General features: G+C 41.8%; 1 protein-coding gene across 1 annotated transcript in view; it reads left to right on the top strand.

The window, feature by feature from the left end:
- Positions 1–22,969, top strand: part of LOC126089246 (uncharacterized) — a 177,476-nt gene that overhangs the window by 58,952 nt on the left and 95,555 nt on the right. The window contains exons 4-5 of the mRNA XM_049906895.1: positions 3,162–3,277; positions 13,324–13,411. Coding sequence (XP_049762852.1) covers positions 3,162–3,277; positions 13,324–13,411 — 204 coding nt within the window. The remainder of the gene's footprint in view (positions 1–3,161; positions 3,278–13,323; positions 13,412–22,969) is intronic.

Genomic DNA, 22,969 nt, shown 5'->3' with positions numbered 1-22,969 from the left:
TACTTTGTCTCTGCATCACTACTCATTGCTGAGCATCAACTTCAGAGGCTGTTTGGAGAGTCCATGACTGGGCCTTGAATCACAGCTATCAATTTTCTCCTGCAAAATCACGAGTTGCGCATTTTTATCGACTCCAGACTGTGCACCTGCAGCCAGAAATTTATCTTGGTGACCAGTTACTTGAAGTCATTGAAGCTTTCCAATTCTTAGGTATTTTAATTGACCAAAAGCTAACTTGGCTGCCACATATCTGCTGGCTCAAGGAAACTTACATGAAGAAGCTGAATGCTCTCTGTTTTCTTAGCCTCTCTTCCTAGGGTGTGGACCTTACAGTTCTTCTGAGATTTTACAAAGTGCCGATTTATTCCCGTTTAGACTATTGATCCACTGCCTATGGGTTGGCAGCACTGTCCATACTGAGCTTGCTGGACGCAGTTCACCACACTGGTGTGCGGTCAGCAACAGGAGCCTTCCATACAAGCTTTGATGACAGTCTCTTGGCAGACGCCGGTGTCCCACCACTGCAGGTTAGATGACAGCAGCTTCTGGAAAGTTAAGCTGTCACAATCAGTCAGATGTCTGCCCATCCATGCCACTCAACTCTGTTCCCCAACCAGCAGTTCGGACTGTTTGTGCATCACCCAAAACTGGGAAGACCTCTGGGATCCGACTTGCTACTCTACTGAAGGACCTCCAAGAGCCTCCATTAGCCTGTGTCCCTAGAGCTCCGTCTCGGCACCCCCATGGCCGCCCCCCCCCCCCTCCCCGTCCCATGTGCTGTACCCTGTCCTGTGATATGGATGGACCTCTTTTGTGGCCACGAGAAGGATGCTGATCATATTCTTCTCTAACACCTGTTTCTTTCGGTCCTCCACAATTATTCTAATTCATGATGCATCTACACAGATGGATCGAAAGCCAGTGACAGGGCTGATTACGCTTTTGCACATGCAAGGAGACAAGACACAAGAAGCACTCTCTTCTGAGAGCCTGCAGTGTATACACTGCAGAGTTGTTCCCATCTCTCAGACTTTGCGGTACGTCAAATCCCAGGCCATGATGAGCTTTCTGATTTGTAGCAATTCCATGAGTTGCTTAAAAGATATAACCTCGTGCTATCCCAAAAATCTTTTGGTCACCAGCATCCAGGACCTATTGGCTGACCTCTACAGCTCTGGAAAGACAGTGACTTTCCTCTGGACACTGATCCACATAGGCATTCCAGGAAACGAACATGCCAAACATTTAGCTAAAGACACAGCTACAGGGGATCAACTTGACTTTGGGATACAAGACACAGACTTACGATTAGAACTTCAGTGCAATATTTTGAGGTTCTGGGTATTGGAATATCAGGCTACTATGACCCAAAACATGTTGAAAGTGATTACAGGGCCCACTAAGTTGTGGTATACATCTTTCCAGGTGTCTTGGAAAGATTCCACTGTGTTGTGCCAACCGCACATTGGCCATGCAACTCACCTACAAGTTCCTTCTATGTCAGGAGGATCCTTCTCACTGCAGCTGTGGTAGTCTACCGATGATAATGCATGTTGTTGTTGTTGGGTGCGCCCTGCTGGCCAATCTGCAGTACACTCTCAGCTTGCCTACCTCACTATCTCAGATGCTTGCGGATGATGCGACAGCCAGTACCAAAGTGTTGCATGTCCTGAGATAGAGTGGATTGTACTTTAACCTATAATACTTTTCTGGTTCTAGGGGCAAGAGCTTTCCAGTGTGGCAGATACCTCCAAGAAACCGCAGGTTACTATCTTCCCCTGTCACCTTGTTATGCCTATTTGAGCAGCCAACAGCCAAGTTGCTTCGCCCCCCCTCCCTCCACAACCTCCTCCCCCCCCCCTCCCCGCCAAGATAAGAAGGGACTGATGACCCAGTAGTTTAGTCCCTTTAAACACATAGTCGTTGTCATCATCGAAAAATTTGTACCAGCTTCAACATAATAGCTGAAGAAGAAAAAACTTCCACTGAAAGCTATCTGTTTAACTGACAATGGTCCCAGTCATCCTTCCAGTGTGACTCTTTAGAGTTCAGTGGTATACAAGCATTCTTTCTTCCACCCGTGTGACACCCCCAATGTAGGTTGTGGACCAGGGAATTTTGGAATCAATCAAATGTCATTATTGACATGCACTTCTTGTCTCGTTGTTGAATGAATGTGAAAATGACTCTACTGAGGCTATGTTGAAGGTGTGGAAAGCAACCAATGTATGTGACATTTTCCCAAACAGCAGAAGCATGGGATAAAATGGAGAAACTACCATAATGAAGAGCTGGAGAAAAGTTCACACTTTTCCATCCATTCATGCAGATTGGAGGGAATGCGCTAATCAATTTGGAATCGTCAGTTGCTGACAGATTGCATATTGACATGTTCCACAAGCTTCCAGGATGAGGAGTAATTGTGAAGACGATGTTGCAAAGTGGCTAAATGAGTAAAACAGTGAGACAGACCAAATTTTAGCATATGAAGAAATAACTAAGAGGTGTAGGAAAGTAACAATGAAATGATGAAGAGGACATAGGAGGAGAGTGCGTGAAGATTTCTCACACTGCTAGTACTGCGGCTGCAGACATTTTTCTGGAGTACATTACATAACTACCATGTATGTGAAGTACTGATGTTAATGCTTGTAAAACAGTTGTGCGATAAAGAATGCCACCGTCATGTACTGTCATTGCAACTATTAAAAATTCGGGACGTGTTTCATAATGAATTATACTACTGTATATATACATTCTCAAGGACTAAGTGTCCTATGAAAATGAATGTTTCTGTGAATTTAATACAGAATAGTCCCTGTGGGTTTAAACTAAATTTTAAACACACTCAATAATTTAGAACTTTTGTTAATCTGGCACCCATTTGTGCAGGGAATGGCCAGATTAGCAAGTGTCTAGTGTATTATTGTTCTTGTGGCCAGATAAAATATTGTTTTTGTACTGCAAAAGTACCCAAACAGGTACGGAGTGATCATGTAAGGTATCTAACCACAGGCTAAGGTAGCAAAAGAATTTAAAGTATGAGACATAAAATTAAAGCTTGTAGCATTGGCATTTGGTACTACTTTTTACAATAAAGATACTGAGAAGCTCTGTATTTGTTCAATTTATTTCTTAATAGCTTTTTTTCCCCCCCATAGGCTAAGGAAAATAATGAGTTGCTGGAGTGTGGTTGTTGCTATGATGATGAAGTTCTAGCAGAGGACACTGTCACATGTATTGAAGGTCATATATTCTGCAAAACCTGCTTGCAAAAGTAAGTACTGACTTGGTTAAGTTAGTTATAAAATGTATATGTCTTTGTTTAACCCTCTCCCACTATCACTGCACATCCCTCCTCCATCCTTCTTCTTTTGCCTGAAATTCCCCCCCCCCCCCCAAATTAGTCTTATCATTACCTCCCTTTCTTCCCTCTCTACACCATGATCTCTCCTCTCCCTCTCCACTTCCCTTCCTATGCCATCCCTTCTTCCCCTCTCTGTCTCTTACCATCACTCTCTCTCCCCCTCCCCCTCCCCCTCTCTCCCTCTATCTCTCTCTCTCTCTCTCTCTCTCTCTCTCTCTCTCTCTCTCTCTCCCCCCCCCCTCTCTCTATCTCTCTCTCTCTCTCTCTCTCTCTCTCTCTCTCTCTCTCTCTCTCTCTCTCTCACACACACACACACACACACACACACACACACACACACACACACCATTTTGTCATCACTGTTTCCTTTGTTCTTTAAGCATCCATACTTCATTCCGCTGAAACATCATTTCCTTTGTTGTCATTCCGCAACTTCCCCTTACTTGCCTAACATAGTGCCTGTTAACCTGAGGGTCATAACCCCCCAGGGGATTGCAAAGTCTTGCTTGTGTGATTGCAGTCACAGGAGGAAGCAGATAATGTATGTTTCATGACGATCTGGCGGGAGCTGACAGAGTGTCTATATAATTATTCCAACATCTGCAGAGCAGAAATCTGGCAGCGAGTGTCAATAATGAGGAGAACACTGCAAGTGCCATAACCTAATTGCCCAGCAACTTGGTTCAGTGGAAGAGAAGTCAAAATAAGTGAAAACTTGTCTTGGCTTATCCATAGAGACTAGACGACTGGATTTTTTTCTGGGGAGGGGGTGTATATATATAGGGTGGAGCACTTCCTTTCACGCCGATCACCTGCCACCCTACCTAAAACCTCTTTCCTCATTACCTTAGCCAGCTTCACCCTGACCCACAACTTCTTCACTTTCGAAGGCCAGACATACCAACAATTAAAGGGAACAGCCATGGCTACCAGGATGGCCCCCTCGTATGCCAACCTATTCATGGGTCGCTTAGAGGAAGCCTTCTTGGTTACCAGGCCTGCCAACCCAAAGTTTGGTACAGATTTATTGATGACATCTTCATGATCTGGACTCACAGTGAAGAAGAACTCCAGAATTTCCTCTCCAACCTCAACTCCTTTGGTTCCATCAGATTCACCTGGTCCTACTCCAAATCCCATGCCACTTTCCTTGACATTGACCTCCATCTGTCCAATGGCCAGCTTCACACGCCCGTCCACATCAAACCCACCAACAAGCCACAGTACCTCCATTATGACAGCTGCCACCCATTCTACATCAAACAGTCCCTTCCCTACAGCCTAGGTCTTCGTGGCAAACGAATCTGCTCCAGTCCGGAATCCCTGAACCATTACACCAACAACCAGAAAACAGCTTTCGCATCTCGCAACTACCCTCCCGACCTGGTACAGAAGCAAATAATCAGAGCCACTTCCTCACCCCCTCAAACCCAGAACCTCCCACAGTAGAACCCCAAAAGTGCCGCACTTGTGACAGGATACTTTCCGGGACTGGATCAGACTCTGAATGTGGCTCTCCAGCAGGGATGCTACTTCCTCAAATCCTGCCCTGAAATGAGATCCATCATTCATGAAATCCTCCCCACTCCACCAAGAGTGTCTTTCCGCCATCCACCTAACCTTCGTAACCTCTTAGTTCATCCCTATGAAATCCCCAAACCACCTTCCCTACCCTCTGGCTCCTACCCTTGTAACCGCCCCCAGTGTAAAACCTGTCCCATGCACCCTCCCACTACCACTTACTCCAGTCCTGTAACCCGGAAGGTGTACACGATCGAAGGCAGAGCCACGTGTGAAAGCACCCACGTGATTTGCCAACTGACCTCCCTACACTGTGAAGCCTTCTATGTGGGAATGACCAGCAACAAACTGTCCATTCGCATGAATGGACACAGGCAGACAGCGTTTGTTGGTAATGAGGATCACCCTGTGGCTAAACATGCCTTGGTGCACGGCCAGCACATCTTGGCACAGTGTTACACCGTCCGGGTTATCTGGATATCTGGATACTTCCCACTAACACCAACCTGTCAGAACTCCGGAGATGGGAACTTGCCCTTCAGTATATCCTCTCTTCTCGTTATCCGCCAGGCCTCAACCTCCGCTAATTTCAAGTTGCCGCCGCTCATACCTCACCTGTCTTTCAACAACATCTTTGCCTCTGTACTTCTGCCTCGACTGACATCTCTGCCCAAACTCTTTGCCTTTACAAATGTCTGTGTGTGTGTGTGTGTGTGTGTGTGTGTGTGTGTGTGCGCGCGCGCGCGCTCTCAAGTGTATACCTGTCCCTTTTTCCCCCTAAGGTAAGTCTTTCCGCTCCCGGGATTGGAATGACTCCTTACCCTCTCCCTTAAAACCCACATCCTTTCGTCTTTCCCTCTCCTTCCCTCTTTCCTGATAAAGCAACCATTGCTTGCGAAAGCTTGTTTGTGTGTATGTTTTGTGTGTCTATCAACCTGCCAGCGCTTTCGTTTGGTAAGTCACATCATCTTTGTTTTTTAAATATATTTTCCCCACGTGGAATGTTTCCCCCACTATTATTTATTCACACACACACACTCTGGTCAAAGTTTCAAGATTTTTTCGAGGTACTTTATGTGCTTTTACCGTGTGTTAGCCACAGATGAAATGGTTGTTCAGTGGTTGGTGTCCCGGTATCTTAATTTTGCGCACGTGTTAAAAACCTGGTTGTTGTTGTTGTTGTTGTTGTTGTTATATTTGTTGTTTTTTATTTATTTATCCATGTCTGTAGATGATTACTAAACGGGTGTTTTCCAGTGTATAGTAATATAAAGTTGTCATTCATCTACTAACTGTATTTCAGATGAGTGAATTGAGAGAGAGAGAGAGAGAGAGAGAGAGAGAGAATTATTTGAAATTTTTTTCGGTGAAATTCCCACAGTGCACCTTGATTCATAATCAACCGCAAGCACCAGTTTTCGAAAAAGCGATCCATTATGCATGGTTTGCAGGGAAATTATTGCCAATGTGCAAAATGTACACCAATGTTAACACAGTTTCTTTCCCAAGTGAGTTTAATGTGAAGAAAAGTCACTGTGGTACATCTGCCTTTGCGTGGTGCTCATAGTGTTTGGAATATCTGTGTTTCGAATGGTTCTACAATTGACATCTTCTAATGTGAATGCACCAAATCTTCCTGAAGAATTAACATATGAATAAAATATGAGAATAAAATATCAGAATATGAGAATTTAAAAAGAGTGTAACCCCCCTCAACATACGACACACACACACACACACCACACACACACACACACACATTTTACATAATAAATTTGTGACACTTGTAGTGAAACCCAGTTGTAATTTTACAATTAATATAACATCCTTGTGCCTCATAATTAGATAAGAAACATTCATGTATTCACTTTCTGTGCAAATGGGTAGATTAATGAAAACATTAAAAATAATAATTGGATTTCGAACAGGGGGCACAGAATTAAGAAGCTGTGATGCTGATCACTGAACTCCCATTTCATCTGAGGGTATAGTGCGTAAAAGACACACGTAAAGTATCTCAAAAAATCTGAAAAATTTTGACTGTCAGCTTTTCAGAAATGGCTGAGTATCTGTAGGTAAGGCAAGAAACGTGTTTGACTTCTCTTCCAGTGAGCGAAGTTCCTGGGAAATCAGGCAATGATAAGTGCTGTGTTCTCTTTGTAAGTACTGTACATATTGTATTCATGAGTTCACATTTAAGGGGTTTTGCGGGGAGAGGACAAGGATCACATTTTTAACTTCAGCTGGGAGCAGTGATGTGGCACAGTGTATAGTGCAGTACTGACAACTTAGTTTTTGTGCCAATGATCTTCTGTTGTAAAATTATCACATGGAACTAAAACGACTGGTGAAAGTGCCTTTAAAAGATGATTACGTTGACATGTGGTACAATATGGCTTCAACACAACTCGTGTGCAAGACTTTGCACCATAATTACTAGAATGCATTTCAGTTTAGTTAGTTTAGTTATGTCATGTTCTGTAGATCATTTTCACAATTATTTTACTGATAGGATGTGGAACTAGTCAGATACACATATGAGTAGTGCTAATATTAATGTTACTGAAATTTTTTGTTCTACATATGCAACTGGATATAGTGAGGGTTTTTTTTTTTTCTTTCAAAATTAAAGGAGAGTCCATTTTCTGAGAACCAATTAATAATTCTTAGAAAGACATCCTAAACAATAGATTCAGCTGCTTTTTCTGGAATGGGATTTATTATAATACTCATGTCATCTGCAAAAAGTACTAGTTCTTCTTGCTGAAAGTTAAGTGAGAGGTCACTCACATGAATAAGGAACAGCAAGGACCCAAAATTGAACCCTGTGGGACTCCCTGTGTGATAACTCCCCATTCACTAGAATTTACCACCCTTCCAACATTATTTGTGTTATTCAGCACAACTTTTTGCTTTCTGTTCGTTAATTATGATTCAAAACAACTGTGTATATAGCCTTCAGTTCCATAAAACCTGAGTTTTTCTAAGAGTGTGACATGATGCACACAGTCAAATGCCTTGGGGAGATCACAGAAAATACCAACTGGTGATAATTTTTTATTTAGGGCTTGTACTATTTGATGAGTAAATGTGTAGATAACATTCTCAGTCAAATAATCCTTCCAAAATCCGAACTGTGACATGCTGAGTAAATTATTTTCACTTGAATGGGAGACTACTCTTGAATTCACAACTTTTTCGAATATTTTAGAAAATGAAGTCAGCAATGAGATTGGTCTATAATTATTTAAGTCACTCTTGTCCCCTTTCTTAGGAAGAGGTTTGACAATTGCGTATTTCAGTGTGTCTGGAAAAATTCCCTGTCCCAGCGAAGCATTACATATATCCCTAAGGACTCCAGTTATTAAATTAGAACAACACTTCAAAATTCTGTTAGAGACTCCATTAACACCACATGAGCTCTTGTTTTTCAGTATATTTATAATTCCCTTAATTTCTGTGGGGGATGTTTGTGCTATTTCTAAGGCCTAAAGTCCTGGGAATGACTTTTTTAAATTTTTTTTTTTTTTTGCTTCTTCAACTGAACCCTTTATCCCTATTTTTGCTGCTACATTCAGAAAGTGATTGTTGAAAAGACTTGCAATTTGTGAATTATCACTCACAACAACAACAACATCATCATTGAGCTTTATTCCTATGGTATGCAGTGCACTGTCAGGCTGCACCGTCTCCCTTTTGACAATATTCCGTATAGTTTTAATCTTATTATCCACATTATTAATTTCTGTCAGAACACACAAGCTTCTCGACTTCTTAATGACTTTCCTTAAAATACTACAGTATCTTTTGTAGTAAGCAAGTAACGTCGGATCCTGACTTATTCTGGCCTGCCCAAATATTTCCCTCTTCCTCTTAAACAAATCTTAATTCCGTTAGTAATCCAAGGCTTACTTGCCTTTATAATGGCTTTTTTGGATAATGTTTCACAAAAGCAACTCTCAAATATTGAGACAAATTTACAGTGGAATAAATTGAATTTGGCATCATCATCATTTTCTGTGTGTAATTCATTCCATTCTACCTCTTCTAGGCTGCTCTCAAAACTGTGTACCCTGTTCGCACCAATAAGCCTTCCTGCCTCGTATGAACCTGCCTGAAACCTGTAAGGTGCTGTATGTGTCATTTCCATTAACTGTGCATCATGATCAGATAGCCCATTAACAACTGGGTACACATTAATTGTTTCTGCCTGAGCACTGTGTATGAAAATGTTATCGACAAGTGACCTACTCTCCTGCTGCACACGAGTTGGAAAATTTACAGTAGATACTAGATTGAAACAACCAAACAAAGATTCTAGCTCATTTTTCCTGTCTGTATCTTTTAAGAAATCTACATTAACATCACCACAAACCACTAAGTCCTTCTTATTGTCTGACAGGTAGCTCAATGATGCCTCTAGATTTTTCATGAATAGCTGAAGGTTACCTTGAGGGGATCTGTAGATTGTTACAATTTTTATAGAAGTATATTGCAGTAGCAATTCACAAGCACATACTCCAAGCATATGATCTACACAAAATCTATTTGTTTCAATATTTTTTACTTTGTGTCCAGTTTTTATATAAGTAGCAACTCCTCCTTTTTCCATGTTGACTCTACATGAATAAGATGCTGATCTGTAATCCCTTAAATTTAACTTCTCCATCCCTGCGGTTACATGGTGTTCAGAGAGACATAAAACATCTATACCTTCAGAATTTACCGCATTTTCTAGGCACACAAGAAGCTCATCTGTCTTATTTTCTGATCGTCTAATGTTCTGATGAAACACACAAATTTTATTTCTCTGGATACTGTCAAACGGGGTGATTTTGGACGGTTTTGTCGTTATTTTGATTGTAACTTTCATATATATTGTTAGATTAAATTGACTGTTATGGAAGTGGTAGGGTATATGTGTAACAAATAAAATATCCCAGAACCAGAAAGTGTATGTGAAGGTATATTTATCTGAGGCAGTTAAGTAAAGTATCCGAAGTCACCCCATGGATTGGGGTGATTTCGGACACATGTGTTTTTTAAATCTCTGTCCGAAGTTACAGTATATAGAGGGTGAATTTGGACAGTTACTGCCTTTTTTGAAATTCTACATGCTTTTTATTTGATTTTGGTTACGTTTTACAAATTTTAAGGTAGCCCTTTGTTACAAATAAGTAATATGGAATGATATAATGAATTTTATATATTACAGATAAGTTCTGCATGAGCTCATTTAATATTTTCGCTTAAGCGAACAGAAAGATCTTCTGACTGTTGTTCGAGGAATAAATGCACCTATTCTTCTCCTGGCAAATTATTACGAAATTGCTTCTCTTTTCAGCCAGATTTATCAAGTTAGCCTTTAACTAAATATCTAATATCCAATTTAGTACACCCCCCCCCACCCCCCTCTTTTCCCCCAGATGTGCTTTCTGCACTTTATTTTGTAGGGTTGATTTAGGTATACCATACAAATCTCACGCTTTTCTGTATGATAATTTACCACTCTAAATATTACGAACAGCTTTATCTAAAAGTTCCGGGTCATAATTACACCATACTGTAGCACCTCTCCTGCTCTTATTCGTTCTTGGCATTGTCTGAAATCACCCCACACAGTACACAGTTTTACAAAAAGCGTCGTTATTTTATAACCTTGCACAAGAAACTCGACAAACTTGTACAGAAATTGTCTCAATCCTCATAGCTACTGAGCCCATCAACAATTACCGTTACAATAACTTCCCACTTGGCGCAACAATAGGAAGTTTCCACTTCACGATAATGCATGGATTTTTAACACTGAGACTGTTCGTCAATTATTCCTCTCCCAGGCTGTGGCTAAGCCGTGTCTCCGCAATATCCTTTCTTTCAGGAGTGCTAGTCCTGCAAGGTTCGCAGGAGAGCTTCTGTAAAGTTAGTTAAAGGTAGAAGACAAGGTACTGGCGGAATTGAAGATATGAGGACGGGGCGTGAGTCGTGCTGGGGTAGCTCAGTTGGTGGAGCACTTGCCTGCGAAAGGCAAAGGTCCCGAGTTCGAGTCTCGGTCTGGCACACAGTTTTCATCTGTCAGGAAGTTTCATATCAGCGCACACTCCGCTGCAGAGTGAAAATCTCATTCTGAAGTAACTCTTTGTTTCTATGCAGTGGCAAAGAGCAAATAAGCCATACTGTCCGAATTCGCCCCGGTGTCCAAAATCACCCCGTTCGACGATACTGCTACAGACATCATGGCACTGTTCTGTTTTAATCTCTTTCAATACTCTCTGTCTGTAAGCTGACTCTAACCTAAAAAATGTGTCCCTCTGACTCCAGTAATCACAGGTATTTTGTCTTGTGTATAAGTGGCCCCTTTTACATTTTAACATTCAGTGATTGTGTTTTGAAGCAAACAATAGATCACTAGAATTAGCAGCGGTGAGAGAAGGCGTAAAGTAGAGCAGTCTTTCCCAAGTGGATCTAGGATGCTTGACTTGATCAGGATTCCCTCAAAATCATCATTGCTTGTCACCTGGTTTGATCACTGTTATTTTGATAGTGCTTTATAAAAAGAGTTGAAAATATCTTCTAAAAAAACTAGTACAATAATTTGTAACAAAGAATACCAAATATTTGTGATTAAAGAGAAATGTTCTCTTCTTCTGAAACTGGATAAAAGTAAATGAAACAGCCAGCTCAGTACCTGTCTGAATACTAGTTGTGTATACAGAACCCTTGGAGTAAGAGTCTTAGTCTCACTTGTCTAGGTTTTTTTGTACCTTTATCTCACTGTGACTATCAGTGCCCTTTTCTTTACTGGTGTGTGGTATGGTAAATTTTTTTGGAGTGTGCCATTGAATGCAATGGACGTAGTAAATACAACTAATTGTGTAACAGAAAAATCTCTGTATTTTTAAAGCTGAAAGAGCCTGTGATGGTTCGCCTTCTTTATCTCTTCGTTGATTGTCCTTGGTGTTGATGTACTGCGTTGCTACATTGGCTGAAAAATGGAGTGTGGAAGTATAACACTCACTGCTTTAAATGATGTAGCTGACAGGTGCACAGTTGCGTTTCACAATTCTTTACTTTCACTGTTCACAACCCCCAATAATACACAGTTATATGGCCAGTGCACTATTGTTTAAGTTTCGATAATCCTCGTTAATAGGTTGCAGGCAAACCTCCACATACTGCTACAATAGTTTACCGTTGAACACCTACGAGCAGCAAAACCTAACCACAAAGTTCACAGGTCTTGAAGAATAGAAAGATACGTATGGAGCAGACACTGTCATTGTTTTAAAACATGGCCTAATTGTGTAACACTTATTTCACAGTTAAGTTGAAGCATTGTTGTTGTTCTAACCAACACAGGTTTTTTGTCTGAAACTTGGCCGTGGACTGTCTCGTGACCAAAAACCGGGCCCTTATATATCCTCACAATAATAGGTGCTGAAACCACACATTGTTCGAAGTTAAATTTACAAAAATTACGATTAAAACTTAACTCATTCGAGTAACTGAATACATCGAAAAATTGGTTCTTTTTAACAGTTTCTTCTACTACAAGAGTTAAGCCGAATTATTTGTTTAAATCATGAAATTAACATATATAGTTATGCAAACTATACTTTTGACAAAACTGTTAATTCCTTTGGAATTAATTGAGGGCTGGCTTTGCTAACATGTTTTCAAATAGAGCCAAATATATACTTTAAAATTATATTTAGTACAGAATTTCTATTTGTTTATAAGTCAGCAATAGAATTTAAGTTATGAAACAATCATTGAGTTCACCCTAAAATGAAATTATTAACTATGAATAGTCAAAATAACTTAGGAAATCAATTACATACATAAAAGTAAGCACAAAATTAGATCTTGTTTTATATTCTTTAAAACTGAGGGTCAATCTTTCTCTTTTATGGAAATGCAGATTATACTCTCATATGTCAATAGTAATTAGGTAAGAGTGAAAAAACTGATTTAAGGAGGCAGATGACAAAACAAGAGGGGAAGTAAAAATATCCCAGCTTGCGTTGTCACAAGCCACATGAGATTTATAGAGTATTCAGAACACCGTTATGCAGGAGCTATTTTATTTAACCTTACTAACTCTTGAATACCACTAAAATAAACTGAAACTGTTCTTCCAAAAAGTTATATAGGCGTACAGTTTGTTGTAATAAGTGACTGTGTTACAAATAAATGAAACTTTATAGTCAGTCTATCACTGTCTCCTCAAATGAAATGTCATCTTTTCCAAAATATATATACTCTGGTGCTCGGTCTCAACAGATCCTTCGGTCTCAACAGATCCTTTTATAATCAATTGCCTGTAACTGTTAAGTTGTATTATTGTGTTACTAAAACTGTAGTAAAATTATCAGTAAGGTACTAATACAGCTAATAAATACTGTTGCAAAACTCTCATGATTTAAATTTGTTTACAGGTACGCTGAAACCCAAATTGGAGATGGAAAAACTATCTTTACATGTTTAAGTAATTGTGATGCAGAGTTCAGTCTCAAGATGTTGCAGGTGATTGATCATTAATGCATGATTGAATAATATTAGTGATTCAGACCTGTTCATTAATTAAAAGTGTAATAATTTTGCTTGTAGTTAATGCCACACATTGATTTCTTTGTTGAAATTAGTTGAGATAATGGTGAGATTGAGTAGTGTGTTTCCAATATGAGAGATCCTGTCTTTTGTTGTGTGAAACAGCTACCAATTTTGTCAGTGATGTGAAGTGAGTTCAAAAAGTAAGGTGACCTTAAATTTTTATGAAAAAATATTTATTTATTCATCAATATTCATGTTGTAAGTAAGTAATCCCCCTCAGATAAAATTCACTTGCGCCAATGCTTTTCCAATCGTTGAAGCACTTCTGAAAAGGACTTTTTAGTACAGCCTTGAATACTTCCAGCAATGCAGGTTTTTATTTCCTCAATCGTTCACTCTTCATCCTTTCATAGGTCTCTTCAGTTTTGGGAACAGGAAAAAGTGACAAGGGGCCAAATCTGGTGAGTCATGATTGTCAGGTTGTTTTTGGCCAAAAAATCTCTCACAAATAACAATGAATGGGAAGTTGCATTGTCGTGTTGCAAAAGCTATGATTTGCTTTTCCACAATTCCGCATGTTTTTTGCGTATTGCTTCTCACAAATGTTGCATAATGTCAAGGTAATACTCCTTACTGACCATAAAACCTTGAGAGGCAGAAATTCATGACACACTACGCCATTGTCATTTGGAGGGGGGGAGAAAGTGAGCAAAACTCTGATATTTGAGTGAACTTGGCATGCTTTCTTGGTCTTGGCTCTCCGGGATGGTTTCATTGATACAATTGGGCTTTGGTTTCAACGTCATAACTGTAAATCCATGTTTTGTCACCAGTTATGACCCTTTTGAGCAAATCAGGATCTCCATTGATGTCATTCAAGAGCTCCTGAGTAATACTTATGCAACGGTTCTTCTGATCAAAATTGAAAAGTTTTGGAACAAAACATCTCGAGCCCAAGGCATCCAAAAAAATTGCATGACACGAGCCGAACGATATGCCAACATCCTCAGCAACTTCTCTTAAGGTAATTCGACAATTTCCAAAACAATTTTTTTCACAGCTTTGACGTTATGATCTGTTGTTGATGTGCTGGGGCTTCCAGAGTGAGATTCGTCATTGGCATCTTCTCAGCCATCTTGGAAGAGCTTGTACCACTTGTAAACTTTATTTTTACTTAGAGCAGACTCAATGTATGCCACTGTCAACATTTCAAGTGTTTTACAGCACTTGATTCCATTTTCCACACAAAATTCGATGCAAATTCTTTGCTCCTTTTTTTATAATAATCAAAAATCGCCGAGCACACTAAAAGATGTCTATTCTGTCTATCTATCAAAAAGTAATGAAGTATGCTGTACACTTGAAACTGTGAACACATGTTCGGAACATGTGTACCAACGTAACACAAAAAAGATCGATAATCGAATACACATTGCCCGTGCAATTTAAAAGTCATCTTACATTTTGAACAGCCGTTGTGTACTATAACTGCTTAGTTTTCTTCTTCTTCTTCTCCTCCTCCTCCTCCTCCTCCTCCTCTTCCTCCTCTTCCTCCTCTTCCTCCTCCTCCTCCTCCTCCTCCTCCTCATTTCTCTTTTTAGATGTTTAAGATCAGTTTTGTATGATTGGGATTTCTTCAGTTAGAGTAACAATTCTGACAGTGCCCTCAAAACACATGTGAAGACAACCTTATTAAAAACCAACTACATATACTAAAATTGTAGATCATATGCAAATGTCTATGCAGTAAGTATTTGTAAATGCAATGTCATAGAAGAACATGGTCTACAGTTTTAATATCTTATAGCAGGTATTGGTAAGTTGCAACCTGCAGTATGCTTCCTTGGGAGTTGCTACACTGTCAAATCTATCTTAAGAGCGCTAAGTAAAATTAGAACAGAAACAAAGGATTGAACAAAGTGACACTAACACATTTATTTCATATAAGAGCTTTTTGATGAAAAACAATATGGGAAATAACATACGAGGGTCACTCCGAAAGAAATGCACACTATTTTTTTTAAATCCATCTTTTATTCTACATGTTTGGAAGTTTTACAGCTTGTAGGTACATCCTTCAGGAACAATATTTTCATTCTCCACAAAATTTCCATCCCTGTCTACTGCCTTACACCATCTTGGAACCAGCGCCTGTATACCCGCACGGTAAAATTCTGGATCAACCTGTTGGAGCCACTGTTTGGCAGCGTGCACAAGGGGGTCATCATCTTCAAACCTTGTTCCATGAAGAGAGTCTTTCAGTTTCCCAAAGAGATGATAGTCACATGGAGCCAGGTCAGGACTGTAAGGCGGGTGTTTCAATGGTGTCAATCCGAGTTTTGTGATCGCTTCCATGGTTTTTGACTGACGTGTGGCCGTGCATTGTCGTGCAACAGCAAAACATCCTGCTTTTGCCAATGTGGTCGAACACAACTCAGTCGAGCTTGAAGTTTCTTCAGTGTCGTCACATATGCATCAGAATTTATGGTGGTACTTGGCAGTGTGCAGTACGAGGCCTGCCACTGCGAGGACAATCCTCAATATTGCCGTGCCCACTTTCATCATGTAACCTGCTTGCCCACGACTAACTGTACTGTGATCGACAGTAGCATCTCTTACGGATGTTTCCCACTGTCTCGTTTTCACAGCACAGGAATTCTATGACAGCACATTGCTTCTGATGAACGTCAAGTGTAGCAGCCATCTTGAAGACATGCTGTGATGGCGCCACTCACGTGAACAGGTTGAACTAAGTTTGGAAACAAGCATGAAGGATGTATCTACACACTGTAAAACTTTCACATGTGCAGAATGAAAACTGGATTTTTACAAAAATAGTGTGCTTTTCTTTTGGAGTGACCCTTTGTATATAGTGGTAATGAGCACTAGGACTACCTAAGAAGTAACTGTGAAATCAAGGGTCTGCGGAAAACTATCAATTCCTTTTGTTAACTCTACAAAGCTATGTAAATCACTGTTTTGCTTGTCACTGAATGTGTATACGAACTGCCTATAATCGCATCACTACTGGTAAATTATTCATATTCTTTGATTTGATTATTGCAGCGATTGCACTAAAGGGCAATATAGTTTATTGGCATCAAATGAGATAGTTCGTCTACTATTTTGCTTGGTGAGATAATAGATGAGAATATACACTGCTGAGCCATAATGTTACGATCACTCCCCACCACGAGATCAAATGCTGCCTGACAGTGTTGCAGGCATGTTACATGGCAAGGAAAGTACATAAGTAGAGCAGAGAAGAATGGGAAATCATTCTAGCAATAATACAGGCTGCAAATTTGGTAATACACTGGTATGACCGATTTTGACACAGGGCAGATTGTTGTTGGCCAGCACCAGGGAACAAGCATATGGAAAGTGGTTGAAGGACAACAAAACCACAAATAGGCAACAATGTGTTAGATGCCTGCACCTCATCACAGAATGTGGTCAGGAGCTTGCCCACTCTGTAAAGCAGGAAAGTTAGATTTGATGTCGGAGTATGATGTTGGTGCAGGCATAAGTGTTCCAGAGCACACCGTTTAGCACATGTAGAACATGGAGCTCCACAACAGAAGACGTCCCCTATGTATTCCCAAGTTAGCCTTCTGCTGCCGAGCAGTGTGTCAATAGTGCACAAGTAGCAGCAAGTAGCTTATTTAGCGTTCATATAAGTGTTGTAGTGAAATTGAAAATTTATTTGAGTGTTCTTAGCGCACTTGTTTAGCTAAATCCGCCAAATCATTGTGTAGTTTCATATTTAGCAGGGGCAGATTTGCATTTTAATATCTGTAATGTGTAAAGTCATGTAGTCATCTGTCATTTGTTTATTTCTTTCAAATAGTTTTTGTACATTACTGACAGTACAGTTAGCCTTCTGCTGCCGAGCAGTGTGCAAGTAGCAGCATTACTACATTTACTAGGCAGTCTTGTATTTTAATAACTGTTTAAATTTTGTGTCAAATTGTTTGTGCTCTCTGTAGATTTGTTCAGACGTTCTTTGCACAACAGTATTTAGCATGGATAGGGACTGTGACTGCTGTGTTCGGATGCGGACTGAGTTGGCATTCCTTCGCTCCCAGCTTCAGGCAGTGTTGGCTTCGGTCACACAGCTTGAGGCTGTTGCCAATGGGCACCACTGTGGGGGGTCCGGACAGGGGTTTGCTGAGGACAGCCAGCTCGTCCCACACATCCCCCGATCGGACTACGGCTTTGGCTGCCCAGGATACCGCCCACATTGAGGCTGACCCCTCACCCGTGGTAGAGTGGGAGGTCGTCTAGAGGTGTGGCAGGGGGTGAACGACATTCCGGAGGGCTGAACGGAAGGCCTCTCCAGTTTGTCTGAAACCTCAGGCTCTGTCTCCGGCTGATGTTGATCTTCTGCCAGACATGGCTGCTTGTCCTGTTCCAGAGGTTGCTCCTCAGTCTGCAAGATCTGGGCAGTCGCAGAGGGTGGGCTTACTGATAGTTGAGAGCTCCAACGTCAGGTGCGTAATGGGGCTCCTAAGTGATATGGCTGCAAGGGAGGGGAAGAAAACCAATGTGCACTCCGTGTGCATACCAGGGGGAGTCATTGCAGATGTGGAAAGGTTCCTTCCGGATGCCATGAAGGGTACAGGGTGCACCCATCTGCAGGTGGTCGCTCACGTCGGCACCACTGATATGTGTCGCTATGGATCGGAGGAAATCCTCTCTGGCTTTCGGCGGCTATCTGATTTGGCGAAGACTGCCAGTCTCGCTAGCGGGATGAAAGCAGAGTTCACCATCTGCAGCATTGTCGACAGGACTGACTGCGGACCTTTGGTACAGAGCCGAGTGGAGGGTCTGAATCAGAGACTGAGACGGTTCTGCAACCGTGTGGGCTGCAGATTCCTCGACTTGCGCCATAGGGTGGTGGGGTTTCGGGTTCCGCTGGATAGGTCAGGAGTCCACTACACACAGCAGGCGGCTACACGGGTAGCAGGGGTTGTGTGGTGTGGACTGGGAGGATTTTTAGGTTAGATGGCCTTGGACAAGTACAGAAAGGGCAACAGCCTCAAAGGGTGTGGGGCAAAGTCAGGACATGCGGGGACCAAGCAGCAATCGGTATTGTAATTGTAAACTGTCGAACCTGCTTTGGTAAAGTATCTGAACTTCAAGTGCTGATAGAAAGCACTGAAGCTGAAATCGTCATAGGTACGGAAAGCTGGCTGAAGCCAGAGATAAATTCTGCCATAATTTTTACAAAGGCACAGATGGTGTTTAGAAAGGATAGATTGCATGCAACCGTTGGTGGCATGTTTGTTGCTGTTAGTAGTAGTTTATCCTGTAGTGAAATAGAAGTGGATAGTTCCTGTGAATTATTATGGGTAGAGGTTATACTCAACAACCGAGCTAGGTTAATAATTGGCTTCTTTTCCCGACCTCCTGACTCACAGCATTAGTGGCAGAGCAACTGAGAGAAAATCTGGAATACATTTCGCATAAATTTCCTCAGCATGTTATAGTCTTAGGTGGAGATTTCAATTTACCAGATATAGACTGGGACACTCAGATGCTTAGGACGGGTGGTAGGGACAGAGCATCGAGTGACATTATACTGAGTGCACTATCCAAAAATTACCTCCAGCAATTAAACAGAGAACTGACTCGTGGAGATAACATCTTGGACCTACTGATAACAAACAGACCCGAACTTTTCGACTCTGTATGTGCAGAACAGGGAATCAGTGATAATAAGGCCGTTGCAGCATCCCTGAATATGGAAGTAAATGGGAATATAAAAAAAGGGAGGAACACACTGTCTGATGAATTTGAGCAGGAGAATGGTGTCCACCAGGGCAGTGTTTTAAGTGTAACCCTCTTTGCCATAGCCATCAACAGTATAACGTCTATGGCAGGGAGTCCAGTACAGTGCTCCTTGTTTTCTGTTCCTCCTCCAGTGTTGCAACGGTGAGCCAGTGATGGAACAATGTACATCTGATAACTGTCATTCCAGTTACAAAAATGCATAGCTGAGATAGGTGTTGGATCTGATGATAGTCTGCTTCTAGACTGAAATCGATCATATCTAGTCAGATGTTCTGTTACAGCTGTGTATTGCATAATGCAGTTCTGAACTTTCATTAAAGCTATACACCACCACCTTTATAAAATAGTTATGTCTCACTCTCCAGTATTATGAAAAGAAAGATAGCTACTCACCATATAGTGGAGATGTTGAGCCACAGACAGGCACAACAGAAAGACTGCTAAACAAGAGAACTTTTCGGCACACTCTCTCTCTCTCTCTCTCTCTCTCTCTCTCTCTCTCTCTCTCTCACACACACACACACACACACACACACACACACACACTCATATGCAAGTACAGCTCACATGCACGACCACTGTCTGGGTGTCAACATCTCCTCTGTATCCTGTACTCATTAGACTGTTCATCCCATTCATCATCAACTCTTGTAATTCTTCTTCACTTTCACTGAGAATAGCAGTGTCAACGAATCTTATCATTGTTATGCTTTCATCCTGAATTTTAATTCACTCTGGGACCTTTTTTTTAATTTTTATTTTTATTTTTTTTTTTTCTTCTGGTATTGCTTCTTCGATGATTTAGACTCAACAGTAGGGCCAAAAGACTGTATTCCTGTCGTACACCCTTTTTAATCCACTTCGGTCTTGGTTTCCCATTCTTATTGTTCCCTCTTCTTTTTGCACATTGTCTGTATCACCCACACCTCTAGATCTTACTCCTATTTTTCTCAAAATTTTGAACATTTTGCATCATTTCACATTTCAAAGGCTTTTTCTAACTCGCTACGTTTATAAATATGTCTTCATTTTTCTTAAGTTTAGTTGCCATTATCAGTTACAACATCAGAACTGCATCGTTGGTGTCTACCTTTCCTAAAGACAAATTAACCATCGAATTAACAGGTGCTTCCATTCTTCGGTGTATTATTGTCAGCAGCTTGAGTGAACAAGCTGTTACGCCGATTGTGCAATAGTTCTCGCACTTGTCTGCCCTTGTTATCTTGGGGATTGTGTGGATATCTGTCAGAAAGCGTCATGATATACACTCCTGGAAATTGAAATAAGAACACCGTGAATTCATTGTCCCAGGAAGGGGAAACTTTATTGACACATTCCTGGGGTCAGATACATCACATGATCACACTGACAGAACCACAGGCACATAGACACAGGCAACAGAGCATGCACAATGTCGGCACTAGTACAGTGTATATCCACCTTTCGCAGCAATGCAGGCTGCTATTCTCCCATGGAGACGATCGTAGAGATGCTGGATGTAGTCCTGTGGAACGGCTTGCCATGCCATTTCCACCTGACGCCTCAGTTGGACCAGCGTTCGTGCTGGACGTGCAGACCGCGTGAGACGACGCTTCATCCAGTCCCAAACATGCTCAATGGGGGACAGATCCGGAGATCTTGCTGGCCAGGGTAGTTGACTTACACCTTCTAGAGCACGTTGGGTGGCACGGGATACATGCGGACGTGCATTGTCCTGTTGGAACAGCAAGTTCCCTTGCCGGTCTAGGAATGGTAGAACGATGGGTTCGATGACAGTTTGGATGTACCGTGCACTATTCAGTGTCCCCTCGACGATCACCAGTGGTGTACGGCCAGTGTAGGAGATCGCTCCCCACACCATGACGCCGGGTGTTGGCCCTGTGTGCCTCGGTCGTATGCAGTCCTGATTGTGGCGCTCACCTGCACGGCGCCAAACACGCATACGACCATCATTGGCACCAAGGCAGAAGCGACTCTCATCGCTGAAGACGACACGTCTCCATTCGTCCCTCCATTCACGCCTGTCGCTACACCACTGGAGGTGGGCTGCACGATGTTGGGGCGTGAGCGGAAGACGGCCTAACGGTGTGCGGGACCATAGCCCAGCTTCATGGAGACGGTTGCGAATGGTCCTCGCCGATACCCCAGGAGCAACAGTGTCCCTAATTTGCTGGGAAGTGTCGGTGCGGTCCCCTACGGCACTGCGTAGGATCCTACGGTCTTGGCGTGCGTCGCTGCGGTCCGGTCCCAGGTCGATGGGCACGTGCACCTTCCGCCGACTGCTGGCGACAACATGTGTTGAGCAATTCGGCGGTACGTCCACCCGGCCTCCCGCATGCCCACTATACGCCCTCGCTCAAAGTCCGTCAACTGCACATACGGTTCACGTCCACGCTGTCGCGGCATGCTACCAGTGTTAAAGACTGCGATGGAGCTCCGTATGCCACGGCAAACTGGCTGACACTGACGGCGGCGGTGCACAAATGCTGCGCAGCTAGCGCCATTCGACGGCCAACACCGCGGTTTCTGGTGTGTCCGCTGTGCCGTGCGTGTGATCATTGCTTGTACAGCCCTCTCGCAGTGTCCGGAGCAAGTATGGTGGGTCTGACACACCGGTGTCAGTTTGTTCTTTTTTCCATTTCCAGCAGTGTATTCCCAGTCTAATAGATTCTACACACCAACTTTTGAATAGTTATGCGATTTATAAAGTCTGAAGATATATTATTTATCCCTTCTGCCTTATTTGATTGCTAGTCTTCCAAAGCCCTGTTAAACTGTAACTCTAATACTGGACCTCCTATATCTATCATATTGAGCCCTATTTCTTCATCTTTTATGTCCCCCCTCATAGAGTTCTTCAGTGTATTCTTTTCACTTATCCACCCCTTACTCATTGTTGAACAGTGGAATTCCATTGCACTCTTAATACTGAAGCCCTTGGTTTTAATTTCGCCAAAGGTTTTTTTGACGTTTCTATACACTGTCTTTCCAATGACCATTTCTTTTTCAATTTGTTCACATTTTTCCTGCAGCCATTTCACGATGGTTTTCATGCACTTCCTATTAATTTCATTCCTAATGACTTATGTCATTGTATTCCTGTCATTCCCAGATGTTTTCGTATTTTCTACTTTCTTCTTTATTCGTTCAGTTGAAGTATCTCTTCTGTTACCCAGGAATTCTTAACAGCTCCCTTCCTTGTACCTACGTTTATCTGTGTTTCCGTGTTTGCCCCCTTTCTGTGTTTGCCCTTTTAGAGATTTCCATTCCGTTTCAATCAACCTGCCTACTGTGGTATTTGTTAAGCCAATATCAACAGCCTCATAGAACTTCAAATGCCTCTCATCATTCCTCAGTACTTCAGTATCCCACTGTCTTCCACATTGATTGTTCCGGACAATTCTCTTTAACTTCAGTCTACTCTTCAGCATTACTAAATTGCTATCGGCTTCTGTATATGCTACTGATAGTGCCTTACAATCCAGAAACCAATTTTGGAGTCTCTGTCTGACCATTACATAAACCAGCTGAAATCTGCCTTTCCCAAGCATACCTTCTCGTCTTGTTATTTAGAGTATTCACTATTACCATCTGAAATGTATTGCCGAACTCAATTAGTGTATCTCCTTTTATTCCTGCTACCAAGCCCATGTTCTCCCACAACACTAATCCATTACCACATTTCAATCCCCCATAATAATATAATTATCATCCCTGTCCCTTCCTGAATTACAT

This window comes from Schistocerca cancellata, chromosome 1, assembly GCF_023864275.1.
Source record: "Schistocerca cancellata isolate TAMUIC-IGC-003103 chromosome 1, iqSchCanc2.1, whole genome shotgun sequence".
In the NCBI taxonomy this organism is placed as follows: domain Eukaryota; kingdom Metazoa; phylum Arthropoda; class Insecta; order Orthoptera; family Acrididae; genus Schistocerca; species Schistocerca cancellata.
This window is presented reverse-complemented; position numbering and strand designations above follow the sequence as displayed.